General features: G+C 32.3%; 1 protein-coding gene across 3 annotated transcripts in view; it reads right to left on the bottom strand.

Moving 5' to 3' along the window:
• LOC107161677 (uncharacterized) overlaps positions 1-18139 on the bottom strand; it is a 201769-nt gene that overhangs the window by 30457 nt on the left and 153173 nt on the right. For all 3 annotated transcript variants that reach the window (XM_089218654.1, XM_089218656.1, XM_015508183.2), the window contains one exon: positions 820-1062. In XM_089218654.1, coding sequence (XP_089074780.1) covers positions 820-1062 — 243 coding nt within the window. The remainder of the gene's footprint in view (positions 1-819; positions 1063-18139) is intronic.

The following is an 18139-nucleotide window of genomic DNA, read 5'->3' as shown; positions in this document are numbered from 1 at the left end:
GTGGTGATCGTTGGTCAATCAAAACAAATATTGCCTATTCAATATGTTCGTGAAGTTTATATAGGTAACATATTATACAGAGTTATAATACGTTAACATGTGAGTTAATGTATATTAATATAACGTGCAACGGTGTACCTTTCATATATACTAATATGATATACTTACCGCGTGTGCAGCAACACGGGTAGGTATGCAGTTTTATATTATTTTAACATGTTTTTCGATTATATCGTATGTCTTATCTGCACCGCCGCCGCGCCGTCTCGGTGATATATTATATTACCAGGGTATAGAAATCTGTTAGCACGTGCGTTATACATGCATACGAAACGATCGTTTTACAAACAAGTTGTGGAAGCTGTGCGCGTAGGCAAATGAAAAAAAATAAAAATAATATTTCCTGTACGCCTATATAGATACTATAATATAATTGTATATTATATAATTTATTTTGTTATGATGCATGTACAGTGTGATCCGTTTAACCGTACGATTATTCTTATATTCTCAGCCGATGGACAACGAAGAAACATAATTGGATTTTATTTTTATATGCTTATAATTTTTCCTACACATTTGACCAACGTGTAGTGGTTTTCAAGGATCTTTATTTTGTTTTTATTTTTAAAACGTTAGCCTGCTATATTATCGTTTTGATCGTACCTATCTATTATATTAAATAAATATATCATAAAAATATAACACGATCGCCGTCGTGAAAAAGTTGACTTGGAAAATTATCCGTTGCTATATTATTTTCTAAACCGATCGCTCTGTACATAAAATATAAAATTATATGTATCGTGTTTGACTTACGTTTGCACAAGGTATGTCAGCGACCAGCTGCTTGGCCACGCCGCGTCCCAGGGCGTCGCGTTTTCTCTGTGCGCTGAACAGCCTCAGTTCTTTGCGTTCTTCATCCGACAGCCCTCTACAGTACCGCACCTCGTTATCGTGTGGAGGCAACTGTTGCAGGAGCTGCCTTACCCTGTACCGCTCACCCGCCGAGTTCAGGTACGGCACTTTGTCTTCGGGCACGCCCGAGAAGAACAAGTGCACCTGGAAGAGCAAACGAAAATAAAAACAACCATTAGCGTACATAATATTGAAAATCAAGCACAACTATTACTATAGACTTCTCAAACGTTCGGGAGTGTTATAGTCATTATACGTTTTATAAAATTATATTATAACAATACATAAAAAGCACAAAGACGGTTATAGGTATGAGGGAAAGCATTATTATAGACCCATCATAATAATTCAAAATATTATTGCGTATTCAAGTTGGGTATTGTAAACACCAATGAGTATTCGAATGTCACAAGATATTGTCACGGTTATTGCAAACTTCGGTGTTCGTAGATCTATTTTTTGGATTCCTATACTTATAATTGTAAGTATTCTTATTTTATTTATGACTACATTTTTTTTTATGTATAATTAAATATTATCATTACAATAATAAGTAATAATATGTAATGTGTATGATTTGTATGGTCAAATTATTTGTTTCCAAGTATAAGTTTGACAATTTTGCATTCAGAATCATCGAAATTTACATTGTTTAAGGGTAAAAAAAAAATAAAATCTTTTTTTTGGGTCGTTATCGACTAACAATCGTGTTACGAAAAAGGTAAAACGCCCTCAATTTATTGTGTTGCGCCCACGGTGAAATATTTTAAAAACATCGATTTTCAATTTTATGACAGGCAATATTTGTCATTGTTAATCATGTCTTTAGTCAACAATAAATATGACTAAAATAAAAAACGAGATAAATTTTTTTTTAACTTTATGGGTAGGTAAACCTACCTCATATATTCTAAGAAACGTACCTAACATTTGCATATGTGTGGTGCCACGTGTTTATTTATTTAGTTTCCCTATTTACCTTTGGGTTGTTGACAAATGTATATTTTTAAATTTCTAAGGTGAGAATAAAAAATACACCATGTTTCAAAAAGTATAACGTTCACATTCTGTACCAATCACAATGGGCCGTAAAATATTATGTTTGGTCTGCGTTTCACCATTATATAACCGTACACTATTGTAAGGGATGTAGTAACTTTTTCAGCACGTTTAATTAAATTTCGAGCACTTTTTAGTATTCAGAACTCGAATGCACATTAATTAAATAATATCCTAAACATAATTGAAAACAAATATTTATATATACTATATAGGTATATATAAATTTATAAATATTATATATATATTTACGCATAACCAAGTGAATTAAAATATGTACCCAATAATCCTAAAAAATGCGTTGTATTATTTGGGGACGCGAAATAACGAATGTGTATTTAGTGGGACGTTTCGGTACTGCGTAATAATAATTTTTGTGTAAACATTTCATTCGTATCGTGAAAATATGAATCGGGCCTAACCCATATAATATATTATTGGTATATAGGTACATAGTAAAGACTAAAGGTACGCAATAAAATTCCGTCATCACAAGAATTGTCCAAGTGCGTTAAAAACCGGTGGGTTAAAATCGAATTATCGATCTCGAAGGACACACGTATCTTATATATATTTATGCATATTATACAGTGTATAGTGTATACACTACTCATGCGCTACAGCACAGTAATATATGTTATAAATTATCGTCAAAAAATTACAGCCTCCGGAGATGTCCAATTAACTGTAAAAATTCTCGCCAACATTATAATATACACATATAAACACTTTTAACCCGATTAATTCACATTAATAAATTTATGATTAACTCAAGAGTGTATATATAATAGGCAAAGGTTTGTCGGGATTTCATTACTAGCCCCCAGAGGTATCGCTGTATACGGTTTCCGATCCGATCAACAGGTGGGCGTGATTTGTTTAGGACGTTTTATTAATTTGAACGCTGCACGGTGCGCGAGCGTTGTTATTAAACAGTGATCGTTTTGAATATGATTATCATTAATCATCGCACGCGACAATACAGTTTTGGTTTTATGCACACTGATTTATACTCACAGAGAGATAGATCCGTGTAATACCGGTATGCGTAAATTATTATGATATATGATTTGGAAAGAAAAATAAAATTGTAATAACGTCGACGACGATGACAATATTATTATTCCGTTCACGTTTACGAATTATCTCGGAGGCGACACGAACCCGAAACGCTTGAATAAAAATGAAAGACAATATTCCTAATAACGTATCTATCAGTGTACTACTATTCATAATATTACAATATGTATTAGATTATGTATAATATTGTGTATATATATATAATAATAGCTGTCGAAGTTTTCTAATTTCCACCTGCCCACATAGCAATGTAAGAATGTCTAGCATACGTAATTTTATCGTCAGCCCTAGGAAATCACATCAGTTCGGAGGAACAGGCATAACTTTATGTATATCTTACACCGTAATATTATAGGAGGTTCACGATATATACCCTTTAATCATCATTCGGTGTTTTTAATCATAATTAATAATACTAATTTGGTACTATATGATATTGAATTTAGCTGATTAATGCTTAGGCATGTACCTACATTAATATTGAAATAAATTAACCAACCGTGGTATATATAGACGAATTGTCGAGTGGTTCGGTCTAAGAGGATAATATATATTTTTCAAAATTCTTGATTTATGAGTCATAGACACATAGTTACATTATTATACAGTACACACCGTATTAGCAATATAGATTAAATAGGTGATGTACATAATGCAGGTTGAATTGCATTCGTTTTCACATAGATACAGGTGACATACAGATTACAATTTTGGGTGGCAAAGCACTTCTTGTTACCCCTCCCCCCCTCCCCCGAAGTTGTTGTGGGGGTAGACGTATCGTTTTGTCGGATAGGACGACTATATACGATGTTATTATGATGTAAATACACCTACCTAAACAATTATTGTTATCTAGCCGTACACACGTCGTTTAACGTCACCCGTCGACGCGATTCGAACAAATCTGTTTCGACGGATACGAAATGTAAGGATAACCACGTGTCCACGTACCCACATTACGCGCCTATATACCTTCGCGACAGCGGAGTGCATTTGTATAATAATAAAAATAATAGTAATAATAATAGTGCCAAGGAGTATATTATTATAATTTATAATGTATTATATTATAGGTATTATTATAATAATGTGTCGCCCGTGGTAGACGACGCGTTTGTTAATAACAATGGGACGTCGGACGTCGTAATTACTCGGACGGTAATTTATGGACGTTTGTCCGGGCGTCGGCATACCTTTAGTTGTATAGGAGTATCGGCAAGCGCGTGCTTATATATTAACGCCGCGCGTGAAGTCCTGCCGATCGGACTGCGGACGTGCGACAAATGATATTCGCTGCGCAATAATAATAATAATAATAATAATAATATATTACTTTGTAGTGTGTATAATATATTGTATAATATGCAGGACCTCGACGTCAATGCGGTGTACATGAACACGTACAGAGTGATTCGCCTATTCTGGTATATGTTCACAGCACCCGGTGTTTTGTTTTAATAATATTTATCTGTTCTAATTGTGGTATTTGAATTTATTAAATTACGCGACCTTAATATTATGTCATTTCTCGAATTTTCGAGAACTTTTTACATCTTAAGGAATTTCTCGGGGCGATACAGACTTTTCAAATGAAAATCGCAAGTTTTTACTGTAGATTATTTTTTGGAAACTTTGATGTAGGTACCAATAATTCAAAATTAAAACGAGTAGCTTCTATTTACGTTAAAATGTTTTTAGTTTGACACTAAGGATAAAAATATTTAAAAATGGTTTCACGGAAATATAAAATATATTGTGTGGTATTATTTCATTATGCTTCGACCTTTTTTACAGATTAAAAATGTTCATAGATTTATATTAATTAATAAAAATTTCAAATCATCATAACTTCTATGTCTTCCAAAGCAATTATTTTGGACTTACTATACTTAGTCTTTAGTACATATTATATTTAATTAACTCATAAATAAATAGTCTGAATTTCTACTTTGTTACGCTAAAATAATGTTCAGTTCATTCATCCGCTAAACAGCTTAAAGCAGAAAAAAGGATGGTTTTTATTTTAAAAACAGAAATATACAACTCCTCAGGACACTCTCCTTTAGTAGTAAAAAAAAATATCAATAATTTAAAGATATGGTCTTAAGTATGTAGCTTTAATATTAACTTCAAAAATCAGTTTTTTAATAATTGTGTTGTTGAAGAAATACGGGGTGACCATGCTTGGCGAATCATCCTGTATATGTTTGCAGACGGCAATAAAGGATAAAACGACCACGAAAACCGACGTGAAGGATATATATATAGCTATTGGATTGATGGTATGACGGGATGGTTTCAGACTGGGGAGGGGGTGATAAATCGCCTTGGGAATTGACACGAGTCCGTCGAAAACACAAATAATGTAGTGTATAGTGTATAGGTAAATAAATTCACTTTACCGTGTTAATCTTATATACATATATAATTATCCTATGTATAGGTACTGTGTATTATATATATTAGGTTATGTACCACAGACCGCAGTGCAGTACCACGTGATATATTATTTTATTATAATCGATAGATATATTAACAATTTAGCAATGATATATACTATAATAAACCTACACATAATAATGTATTATTTCATATTTGCCATTGAAAAATAATATGGACAAAAGTCACACCGAAAATGTCCAGAAAAGTCGATAAATAAAAATAAAACGGTGTTTTGGTCATTCAATTTTTTTTTCAGATTCTCATCCGGAGTCTCAAAATTTTTGTGAGTCGTTTTGAGTGTCTATATTATATTATAACTAATAGGTCTGTTGAAAGTGAGTTGCTATATTATCAGAGGTAGTGTTGAATCCAGACAATTTCTCTGGGGAGGGGGGCTCACTTTTTTTCATTGGTGAATGGTGATACATTTTATTATTATGAATTATATACCTATTAATATAAAATTACAATTTAGACATTTCAAATTTAGATACAACTACAAAACAAATTAGAAACAAATTGTATACTTTTAATTTTTAAATCTATTAAAGGCTAATCTAAGGTCGTCACATATTATAAATTATTTATTTTTATTTTTTAAATTAATTTTATGTGACGAGTTTTTTCTTGCATATAAATCAATTACTTCTTCAATAAACTCTTGAAGTAGGTCTTCTTCGCCTTCAAGACTTATTTTCATACAATATTTCAATGTGTCTTATACTGGAAATACGGTATAAAAACATTGACATAAATAAATTATATTTTATTGAATGCCATTAGATGCGGTAATCGTAACGAGTATTGTACATTTAATAAATAGGTACATTTTGTTGAAAGTTGTATTTGTTAGGGAGTGCGAAAGAAATTTCAAGGAAGCGTTCGCCCCCTCCACTCTGAAGTATACCTGAATTCAACACCGATCAAAGGTTTTTTGTCGCTGAGATTGCGATCTGTTATAACAATTCACATTCGGCATTTGACGATTGTACGTTTTTATTCTTGTCTATGGTATTGGTAAGTAAGTATAGGTATAGGATGTGGCGTATAACCAGGGAGAGTTTCGGTGTTTAACCCATCTCTTCCCATTTCATAATTTTGGCTGCACCACTGGTTATTATAGGAACCTATAGTGTAAAAGTAACTCTTATATACGTCCTATACAGACGTACGTTGGTCGGGTGACCGTGCGTAACGTTACGGGAAAAACATAAAATAAACCTTTTTTTCTATATAATCTAAGTATTATAATATTATTCGAGGTGTACGTATAATAATAATAATTTTAATACGTTGTAATCAAATGGCCCTGGGGGTACAGCGATACATCTCACGCATGGGCGTATACACGCGTGTATGTAGGAATAATATATATTATATACAGCTCTGCGCCAGAGTAGTTTAAGGCATACGCACCATGGGCACTGTAAGTCCCGACGAGTTTTCCTATGCACATAATATACAATATAATATTATTATTATAAATTATTTCCACACACATACGCGCGGGCGCGTGCGCCCGTACATTATGTATATATATAATATATATGTATAACCGTACGGCAATTACTGCGTATGATTAATGTTAATATAAAGTATAATATTATAGAGAAGTCTTGGCTGCCAACGAGATGGTGGGGGTAGGGGGTTAGCCTGCTGGGTAGCGTGCGCGGTCCAGACGCTGCCGCTGAATCGACGATGTTGCGGCAACGACATATCATCACTGCATAAGTCGTAGCAGACTTGTTGTAGCCTCTTAACAAGGAGTATAATATATAAAATAATATTTGGTTGCATATATATACATGGCGATGGCGTGCAGTACGCGTCGTTTTAAATATTATTATTATCATCATCATCATCATCATCGGCATCCGGATTTGTCGAATGCGAATCAGCAACGAGTCTCGTTTACGGGTAAATTTCCTCGACATGAAGGGAAAGACAAAAAACACGCACTTTATACATCGTCTTACACACGCACGTATACACGCGTCGACACGTCCTCGAATGTATAATATATCATTATATAATATTATATCATCGTTTTCTCGCTCATCCGACGACGACGTGTAAGGTACGAGTCGACCAGAGTGAGTTAAATAATATTATATACACTTTGGTATACGTCGGCATATTAATATATATATATATAGCAGGGGTGGCCACTAACCTTTATCTTGGGAGCCCCAAATTTATGAAGCTATTTTGAAGTTAGCCACTTTGTTAAGAATGTTAAGATAGGTATGTATGTTTATATAAAACGAAAATATATTTTTGATTTTATAATAAATAAAGCAACATTAATTTTTTACACTACACAGAGCATAATTGTTCATGTAGTACGATAGTAGGTATTAAGAAATGGGATTTTACTTTTGAGGAGTGTTTTTTATATGTATTTTAATATGAATTAATTTTACTCTAAGCTTAGTTTCAACGTTCAAGAGTCACACGAGACTCACTCGGAAGCCGCATGCGGCTCGTGAGCCTCGTTGTGGCCACCCCTGATATATAGATAATGTGATTTAATAGGGTCACGTAATGTACCGACACAACAAAATTATATTACTAATAATATGTAAGATGCGTATTATGAAAAATCGCGATACCTGTAAGAAAAATACAGAGTGATCTATATGTTTCAACCGGCTATAGACTAATCATTTACATAGCAAATTCTAGTTATAGTACAGTTGTTCAACAAAAATTCTTTAAATAACATTATACGGTAAGATGGTGATTCTTTAATATTCTTATGAAATTTAACCTACAGTATTATATTATACATGGTATAATTTGCTATTTGCATGATGAATGTATATGTAAAATTAATATAATACTGTAACCGAGTAAGTAGTATCACTCACGCGTGATAACTTATATTATACGAATTTGCATAGTTTCACGTGTGCCGCGTACGTGTGATCGTTATACTTATATACTTATATCATTATTCCGGCGTAAAAGGGAAATGTTCGTATTTTTTATTTTTCAGCTCGGTAGAATTCTGCAGCATGCGGCTGAGATCATAATATCATAATATGAAGCGATGAAGGTGTACAGCGTTATGTATATAAATGTATAATATTCTAGATTCATTTAAAGTTCAATAAAAATAGTGTCAGCATGATAAAACGAAATATTATTATAATTATTCGACATTACGACCGGTTATGGATGACGACAACTATGATAGATTCGGAAAACACATTTACGTAGGATGAAAGCTCCGGGTTTTTAATTATAATATAAACTCATAATCAAACTACAATGTTCCGACCATTTTACGCATTGTTTTATACTTAATATATTTACATTATATTAAATTTTATACCACAATATTTCGTTGAAATATCAAAAAGTTGTTTTAAACATAGTTGTACATTGTACATTATTAAACGCTAACATATTTTTAAAACTTATAATATATAATTAATAATTAATAACTGTTTTATAAAAACCTTGAAATTTTCTATTTTATTTATAGAAAATAAACAAAATAAATTACATTGATCGTATATTAATTTTCAGGTTACCGTTTTCGTTTTATCTCAGACACTAAAAGACAAAAATATTTGCGCGTGACATTCGATTGGAAATAGACATAATGTTTTTGTTTAAACTCAATGTGGAAATTATCAATAACTATAGTATTTTATACGCCTGAGATAATTTTTTGGATTTTATCTAATTGATCATAATGTAACATACGACTTAACGTATAATCTTCTTCTTAAATAAAATGTCATGTCAACTTGTCATAGACATAGTATACCACTGGCCTATCACTGCTCAATTTATTTGTACGTGTTTATCAATAAACAATTGTCAGGAGAGGTAAGTATAGGCAAGTATAGTGTGGCGCGAAGGCGAACCGTTCAATCTTGCTGATTGGTGCCAAAAAAAAAGACACAGTGCCGGTCCCTCTTATTGACATAGACGAGGTAATGCTTTTTCGATACTTAATTAATATTATTATTGTAATAATTATGACAGTATGCTATAAATTATTATATTATTATAGCGCCTAGGTATATACATATATGCATATCTATTACACGCCATTATAGGCGAGAGGGTGCCCGTGCCTGACTTAACCTTCTATTTGACGTGATTTTACTCGATGACGATGAAGACACCAGTGGCTCCGAAACTATAACCCAAGAGAAGTGACCGCCTCCTCTTTTTTTTGATGGGTGGGGTCGTAGGGGTCCGTGGGTACCCCAACAAACTATTTATGAATTATGTTCCTAACTCCTAACTCATAAGCTATTAATATATAGGTATGGTTTTTATTTTGTAAACAAGGGTGGTGGTCCGTATAAACTTTTTACTTGCCCCCCCCTCCCTTTTAAAATATAGTTCAGCGCCACTGGAAGACACGATAAGATGTTTTTATCCTATGGAATATTTCTAGGTTATAAGTTGTGTATATTTCACCCGCGATATGTATACAGATATGACATTTGCACAATTCAAAAATGACGTATAGGTAGGTATCCCTAATATCTATATACTATATATTATTATATATAAAATAGAGAACTAAGAAGAGACGCTACGACAAAACCCTGAATTGTAAAGAACGTTTCTCAAGAGCTGGCAGAGGTTTTATTTTATTTTAATTTTTTTTTTCATTACGGACGCAGTCAAAAGGCGAATATATATACTTGTTCACATGTATACGTGAAGAGACCGGGTAAAGGCTTAAGGAAAACCGCAGACGAGAACCTGCAGCTACGACGTGAGTATCCTTCACCCAATCCACACACACACATCCCCCGTGGCGTAATAATGCATCATACGTATACGGACAAATACTGTGTGCCTTCGTATACCATTTACTCGGATATATATATATATATATATATATATATATATATAGACATATTATAGTCATATATACAAACGACACACAACAACCGCCGCAGAGAAAGAAAAATGTTTATTTTTTCCTTTCTTTTCTTTCCGTTTGGTATCAAATAGTTGTACAAAGATACGGAAGAAAAAACCATACGAAAGACTAACAAAAACATTTACATATGCGACGGTGAGCGTTTATGTACAATAAAGGACGCGCAGAGAGAAATGGAGTATAATTTTGTAGAATCGTCGTTGGATATCGTCACGGTTTTGACCGTAAACTCAGTTTGCTTTGCCCGCTGTGAATACAAAACATGAAAAGATGTGGTACGCTATACGCAGCTCGAGGGGGTTATTAACTGCAGTGAAAAGAAGGGTGCGTATTGTATAACGACTCAATTTTATGTAACAAATAGAATTTCTCGGATACTGTTTTTAAGGGAATTCGTCTGATAAATGATAGCGAGGTATTAAAAATATAAATTTATTATAATTTAAAAATATATAATAACGTATTTGTATAGTATACGCATGTCATTATGTGTGTATAATTAAAATAAGACGAGATAACGTCTCGTTGATTGTATGCATCAATTTGTCTCGTTGTCTGTACACACAATTAAACAACTACAAAGCACTATAATAATACGCACGTTCATCATTCAAATAATGCATAGTAAAATCACTTTCTGGAGAGTGTTAATTTGAATATAAATAGTTTTATTTTGATTCAAATGGCATGGTAAATGTAAGAGTATACCCCCTCCCATGTCTTACGCAGATCGACAGACCTAAGTATTTTTTTTTTGTTCTTTATGATTTCGACATAGACGAGAAATCAGCCGTTTATTGATCATCGGTGTTGTCTACATAGCATATTATGTATTTATGTACATTACAATGCATCGTGAATACTTTTGTTGGGTAGCTTATAGGTGAACTATTCCCCTTAGTAGGCGTTTTTTTTTGACAAAACTTATTAGCATACTTTGAATTTTCACAATTCAGACATAGAGCGAATAACACTCAGCATCAACTCTTATTACCATACGAAAATATTTATCTCGAGCGTTCAAAATTATTTACATTTAAAACGAAACGTTTCAATATATATATATATACATAAAGAGTCATTTAACAAATATTTCAACTAAATTTGCATATCTGTATATTATAGTCGTTTAATAATATTTAAAATGTAAACGTTTCATTGTTGAGTAATCGTAAGAATAATATTTTGACGCACTATTATTGAAGGAGCTGCAGATATATAATAATAGTTTACAATACGTCTGATTAAGTATATACAACTATTCCAATATTAAAAGGAATTATACACCGATTAAAATGCGCATACCTATTATACGGCCATAATATACGCATTATAAAATACCTGTAATACCTGAAGAGTACCTGCTGCAGTGTATATCACGAATCTCAATTAAAAAAAAATTTGAAAGATCGGCCGATCAGCATAACAATTCACTCGCGTATTTTAAAAACGTATCAAACTCGGTTAAATGCTGCTGTACCTAAATAGGTTTAAAATTGATTTGATAGATTTGAACGATAGGTCGTACGAGTGTTAATCAAAAACATGTAGGCAAATTGAAGTTTTTTCGATGGTTCGAGATTTCGGTATTCTATGGAATAATAATATATTATATTGTGTTCTATATAATATTATGGTTTGTAGGTATAAGTATAGGTACCGCGTATAGTCGCTCTAACGGAGGAATGTGTGTGCTCACCGCCGCGCCGGTCGGGGCCAACCACTAATTGGTCGGTTAACAACGCGTTTCCCCTTCGGCTACACATAATTTAGACCGGGTGGTCGGAGATATCAAGAAAAAAAATAAGAAAAACAAAAGAAGAAAAAATAATATACATATATCAATCGGTTTGCATTATTACAACGGATCACGTATATTTACGTGGACGAGAAAATAGATGGACTATATTTATAAATGTATATATATTCGACAGTTGATGGGGTGGTTATCTATTTGTTTTTATTTTGAGTAACTTATTTTTAGTTCAATTCTGAGGGTGGTTATTGCAGGCGTGTAAGCGTCAGGTGTGCGTTTTAAGTATAATACTGAAACAACATAGCGCTTAATAGTAAAAATTATAAGACTCGTTGCGTATAAGACGGTTGAGCTCGAATGGATTGGTTGCAGTAATAGTTATATATAGTCCGAAGGTAGCAGTGCAACAAAACTCAAAATAGTTCCACTGGTAGCAAAGCAAACCACGAACCTATAACCGTTAGAGTTTAAAAATCATATCGAGATTAATGTCAGCCCATTGCGCGTCAGTCTGTTTTATCTTAGGTCGTTGTATTATAAATTCTAATATACCTATACATTATGGTATACTGAATAATATACCAATTTAATAAATTGTGAAAACTCTATATAACGAATGATAAGGGATCAAGAGACTTTTTTTTGATATCAAGCGTTTGTTTTCGTAATAGAGAAGGTTTTAAAAAAGAACAAAATTGGCCATGCAGGTTCAAATCTTCAAATGCCGGTTTCCTCATTATTTTACAAGAACTTGCTTCTATTTCATCCTGCTGCAGTATCTTTTCTTTCCATTCTCTTGTAAATCATAATTATAGCCATAGTATTTGACCTAAATCCAAAATATCTCCTAATACGTCACTTTTCTTTTTACCCTCATTTTATCACACGTTAAGTCCACTTTTTGATCTACACACAGTGTTTTATTCTTTTACCTTCCATATTCACAGGACATATAAATTTGTTGTGTATTATAATACTACCATAATGCGTTTAACATTGTACACTAATAACACATCATTTATACGGTTAAATGTAAAATATGCTTTCGATGTCAATTTTTACGTTGCATAGAGCTTTTCCCTATAAAGAACTTTCACTGTACTAAATCTAAGTGAGTTGGTGTTGTGCTCAGCTATTTTTTTTTTTAATCCTAATCTATGAAATATATCTGAATTCGACAATATCATCTAGGTATAGATAGATAATAAAATTCTTTTATATATATCTAGATAGAACGATATATTATTTTTACATTTTATTCTTAAAATGTAGTAATATTTTTTTCTTGCCACTTAGATAAAAATTATACAAATACCAATAGTAATAATATATTAGTTGAGTTGAAATCATTAATAAATGTTAAATAACTTAAATGATCATGAAAATAATATATCTACAAAGCCAAGATATCTCTCTAAGGTGGCCCATAATTTGATTCCAATCTTTTAATTTATCTAGATAAGGTACGACGCTTTTATCCAACTAAATGTAGCTATTGAACAACACTGTAGCCGATAAACGACCATATTATGTTATACTTAATCTATTAATGCATAATTATTAATTATACAGGCACCACCAAAGGACGGTTTTGCACATCACTACACGCGAGCGAAAAGCGAAATTTTCTGGTAGGTTTATATAATATGGTTTTTTCACTCTTCGTGCTGCAAACGAACTAGGGACAACACCTCTTGGCCCGTTAGACTACGAGGAAGCGGAGTGATATCTCTAGAGAGCCGACCGCGTCTAGCGACAAACGGACCGAAATAAAAAGGAAAAGAGATAGAGAGACGGAGAAGTCCTCGGGACGAGGTGGATTGTACATAATATGTTTTTTCTTTCCTCTGCCGACTCGGGCTCGCGGAAAACGCGGAAATGCTAGAAGATCTATAGACCCACCGTGGCTGCGGGGTGTATAATAAAGCGATTGTGGTGTGTGGGTGTGTATGCTTGTGTATAGTCAGAGGAAACACAACAAACCTCGACGACGGTTATTTGTCGTGCCTAATGACGTATCACGTAACGCGGATACTTCCCCCGCCGCCAGCGTTGTCGGACGAAACGCCCCGTGAAGATACCGTCGTCCGCGACAGTAAATCGGTCTTGTATTCTATATAATTCTTTTGAGAGCAGAGCAAACCATCGCTGTCGGTCTTTCCTGCCCCCGTCCCTGGATGAGAGCTCGTGATTTTATTAAGATACCACGGCCGCAGCGGGGTGGTTGATCGCGGAAACCGATTCTAAAGACAATTTATTAACTACCACGATAATATATTATATTGTTGGCCGGTCGACTGTACTGTAGAAATGGAAAACGTCCCCATCCGTGTGCACTCGACCAAGTATTACACGACTTCGATGAAGAATTTTAACCTTACCTAATATGAATATATTATATGTATATTATAAATTATAATACACCCTGCAGAGTGATTCTTTTTTGATGCAATATGTTTGGGGTAGGTATAGGAAATATATAGGTATATAATATATTTTAGGTATTTTCCTATTAATTGTAATTAATTTTTTAAACATTCACTATTTTATAGTTTTCTATGATTTTTAATTTGGTCAAATATTACAGAGAGAAAAAAAAACAAATTTTAATTTCCTTGTATTTATTGTAAGATGTTGCGAGATCTGTGATTTAATAATCACCTAACAAATAAAGTGCATAGGTACCGATTATACTGAAACTACGCGGTCGCTTGCAGATTATAAAACAATTAAAACTACTAAATAACACGAGGACTATACCTTCGTGGTTTGAAATATTTTAATAAAAGCCATTACTTTAATTAATGCTTATGTGTCATCAATATCATAAATAGTTTTAACGAATTTTTATCGTACAATATCCTTAAATTAAACATTCTTAATTGTTTATAAAGCAGGAATATTATATATATATATATATATATTTATATATATATATTTATATATTTATATATATATATTTATATATTTATATATTTAAAAGTTACAAATCAGGTATAATAATTTAAAAAAATCGAAATAATGTTATGAAAAATGATATTGTTTATTTATTATTATATCGTAATTACAATTAAATTTCATTGATATAGATAAAAGTTGTATTACTTACTAAAGTGACCAAATTATTATAACATAATATATGATATATTTGATATTTTATTATTGAATTATATTGTTTTATTTAGCTCAGTCTCTTTGGAAGTTAAAACTTGAATTGGACACTAACTGATACTAACGATATTACTCTGTAGTATTTATCTAGTAATATGATTAACATGAAACATGTAAAATAACATTCCTGCAAGGTATGAGGAGAGCATATAGCAACAGCAAGAGATGTTTATTAATTAAATTAAAACAGACAACAGTTATTGTTTATCAAGTCATCAAAACATTAAGTTTCAATTATTCTGTTTGAAACACGTTTATGTGCGTAATTATTGTTCTTATAAGTTTTTGTTTTTAAAGTTTAATGCGCCGAAAACATTATACAGACGACATATTTATTTAACCGGATATACCTATTTATGTATATACCTACATAATATACATATACAGGGTGATTCACACTAAGCATGATCACTCCATTTTTTTTTATTAAATAATGAATTTATTCAAATCCTTATTTTTGAGATTCTTAATTATACTTAAAATCTAAATACCGTGCAACTAAAGCGGCAAGTATGTGTATGACAAAATAACTTCTATTTTTTAAATGAGAATCCTAATTTTACTGTAAATAGTTTATTAAATATTAATTTATAATTTATGAAAACGTCGGTGTACCAACTGAATTTAAATTCGAGTAGTCATTCATTAAATTGTTTAGAATATGAATAGTTGTGGTTCTTCACAATTGTTTTAAAAGAATATAAAATATATTATGTAATGATCTAGTATTTATTATAATTAGATTATTTTTACGAATTATTATTGTCGAAAGATTAAGATTAATAATTACTTAAATTACCAAAGCCATAATATCTTCCAAGTCCATTATTACGTTTAACCATTATCCTTTGTACATAAAGCTAAAAACTATAGTCATCGTTTGAATTTCAATTTTGATACGTCATCATTTTTAACAATAAACTGTTTACAGTAGTAAATAGGGGGACAAAATAGTAGTTTGTTCCTCCATAATGGTGTAGGTATATAGGGGATTATATGTCTCCATATATCTCCAATATAGCCTATAGGGCACCTATATATTTATAGGTACTATAAATAATTTTCAAGAATTTTAAAACTCGGTTAGTATTTATTTAAAAATTCAAAAGATCAGATTTTGAACGAATGCGCATGTTGTATATTAAAATAAAGCCAAGAAATGAGCATCGTGTTTGGCGAATCGCCACCCTGTACAAGCCGTCTCGCCGCCGCCACGAAATCAGTTTTGTCAACGTTTATGTTCGGATGCGTTTGCGTGCATACACAATATAATTAACCGCGTATAATACTCTCGTACAATTATAATATATACCAGAACGACGAAACAAAACATTTTGCACGGTTATTTTGGCAAACAGACTAGAAAACGCGTTTCGGCCGACGCCGACGGTACAGATCAAAGGACTGTGCACAATCCCACACACATTACATAACGACCATAGAATAATATATATATTATAAACACTCTCGCACGCGTCGTGAGTAGGATTGTATAATTATGGAATCATCTGATGGAAATATTGTGCAGTTGACAGTCGCAGCGGCGAAATTTGTTTGAAGTATTGTTAAACGGCGATGCCATTGAACATAACATCACAATATTATGTTGAAATATATACTAGCGTAATATGATATTATAATATTTTCATGTCGTTTGCGTAGGTATAGTCTCCGCGGTAGTTCGTCATCACGAATTTCTAATATCGCAACGGACGTAGAGTTTTGTCGTTTAATAAGCCGTGGATTCGACCGCGGTGAAATCACGTCGGTCGTGTTATTATCATAATCATTTTTTCCCCTTTATATCTTATTTAACTTATCGTTTGGATCTCCAACAATGGGCAAAATGATTTCGCGGTATGATCTTCACAATTTTATTAATATTATTTGACAAGGGTGGTCGGCAATAAGGTAGCAGCCGCGAGCCGCATGATAAATGAAAAATTATTTATACATAGTGAAACCTCTAAATACCGGACACTTTCAGTTGCCGTAATTTTATCCATTATTTAGAGTTGTCCGCTATTTAGAGGGTGGGGGTTAATGCTCGAAAATAACTTGGAGAAATTAATAATTACATATTTACAACATATTGTATTTATTTATATAATATTTATAATTAATGATATTTCTATATGTCTATTATTTTAATGCAAATATTAATTGTACATATTATTATTTAAAATTATATGAAAGAATGTAGTCACTTTAATTTGTTTAGACCTTGATGCATAGTAATTTCGTGTATCAAGGCATTTTCTAATTCAACTGCATTGGAGACAATACGCTTATGAATACGTTCGTATCTAATGGAATCACAAACACAACTAAATACGAGTAGGAAATAGTAATGTAGAATACTTCACAGAACATAAACTAGAAAAATGTTTTAATCGACGCGATAATGGACAGATAAGATTAACTTAAAACTATGATAGATAGATTGATATTTATAAAGGCATTCCACGATTATTCTATATTTTAGAATTGTCAAAATCAAAATGAAATTATCATAAAAGTGTCCGGTATTTAGGGGTTTTCCTGTATAATAATAGGGAAAATGTCCCCGTTCCCGACAAAATGTCCGCTTTGAAGGTATCCGCTATTTATACTATTTATATAGGTGTCTGTTAAGGGAGGTTTCACTGTAATTTGAAAAACGGGAAAAGAAATAATACCTGCAGTATATTATTATGTTAGGTATAGTAAAAATGTTAAGACGCGAGTCGCGGTTTAGCCACCACTGTAGTTATATAATAACAGTGTACGAGTATGTTTACGTCGGAAAAACGATT

Source organism: Diuraphis noxia, unplaced genomic scaffold (genome assembly GCF_037042655.1).
Source record: "Diuraphis noxia isolate RWA-SAM2 unplaced genomic scaffold, SU_Dnox_SAM2 contig0002, whole genome shotgun sequence".
NCBI classification, from domain to species: Eukaryota; Metazoa; Arthropoda; class Insecta; order Hemiptera; family Aphididae; genus Diuraphis; species Diuraphis noxia.
The sequence above is the reverse complement of the archived record's forward strand: the minus strand, read 5'-3'. Positions and strand labels throughout refer to the sequence as shown.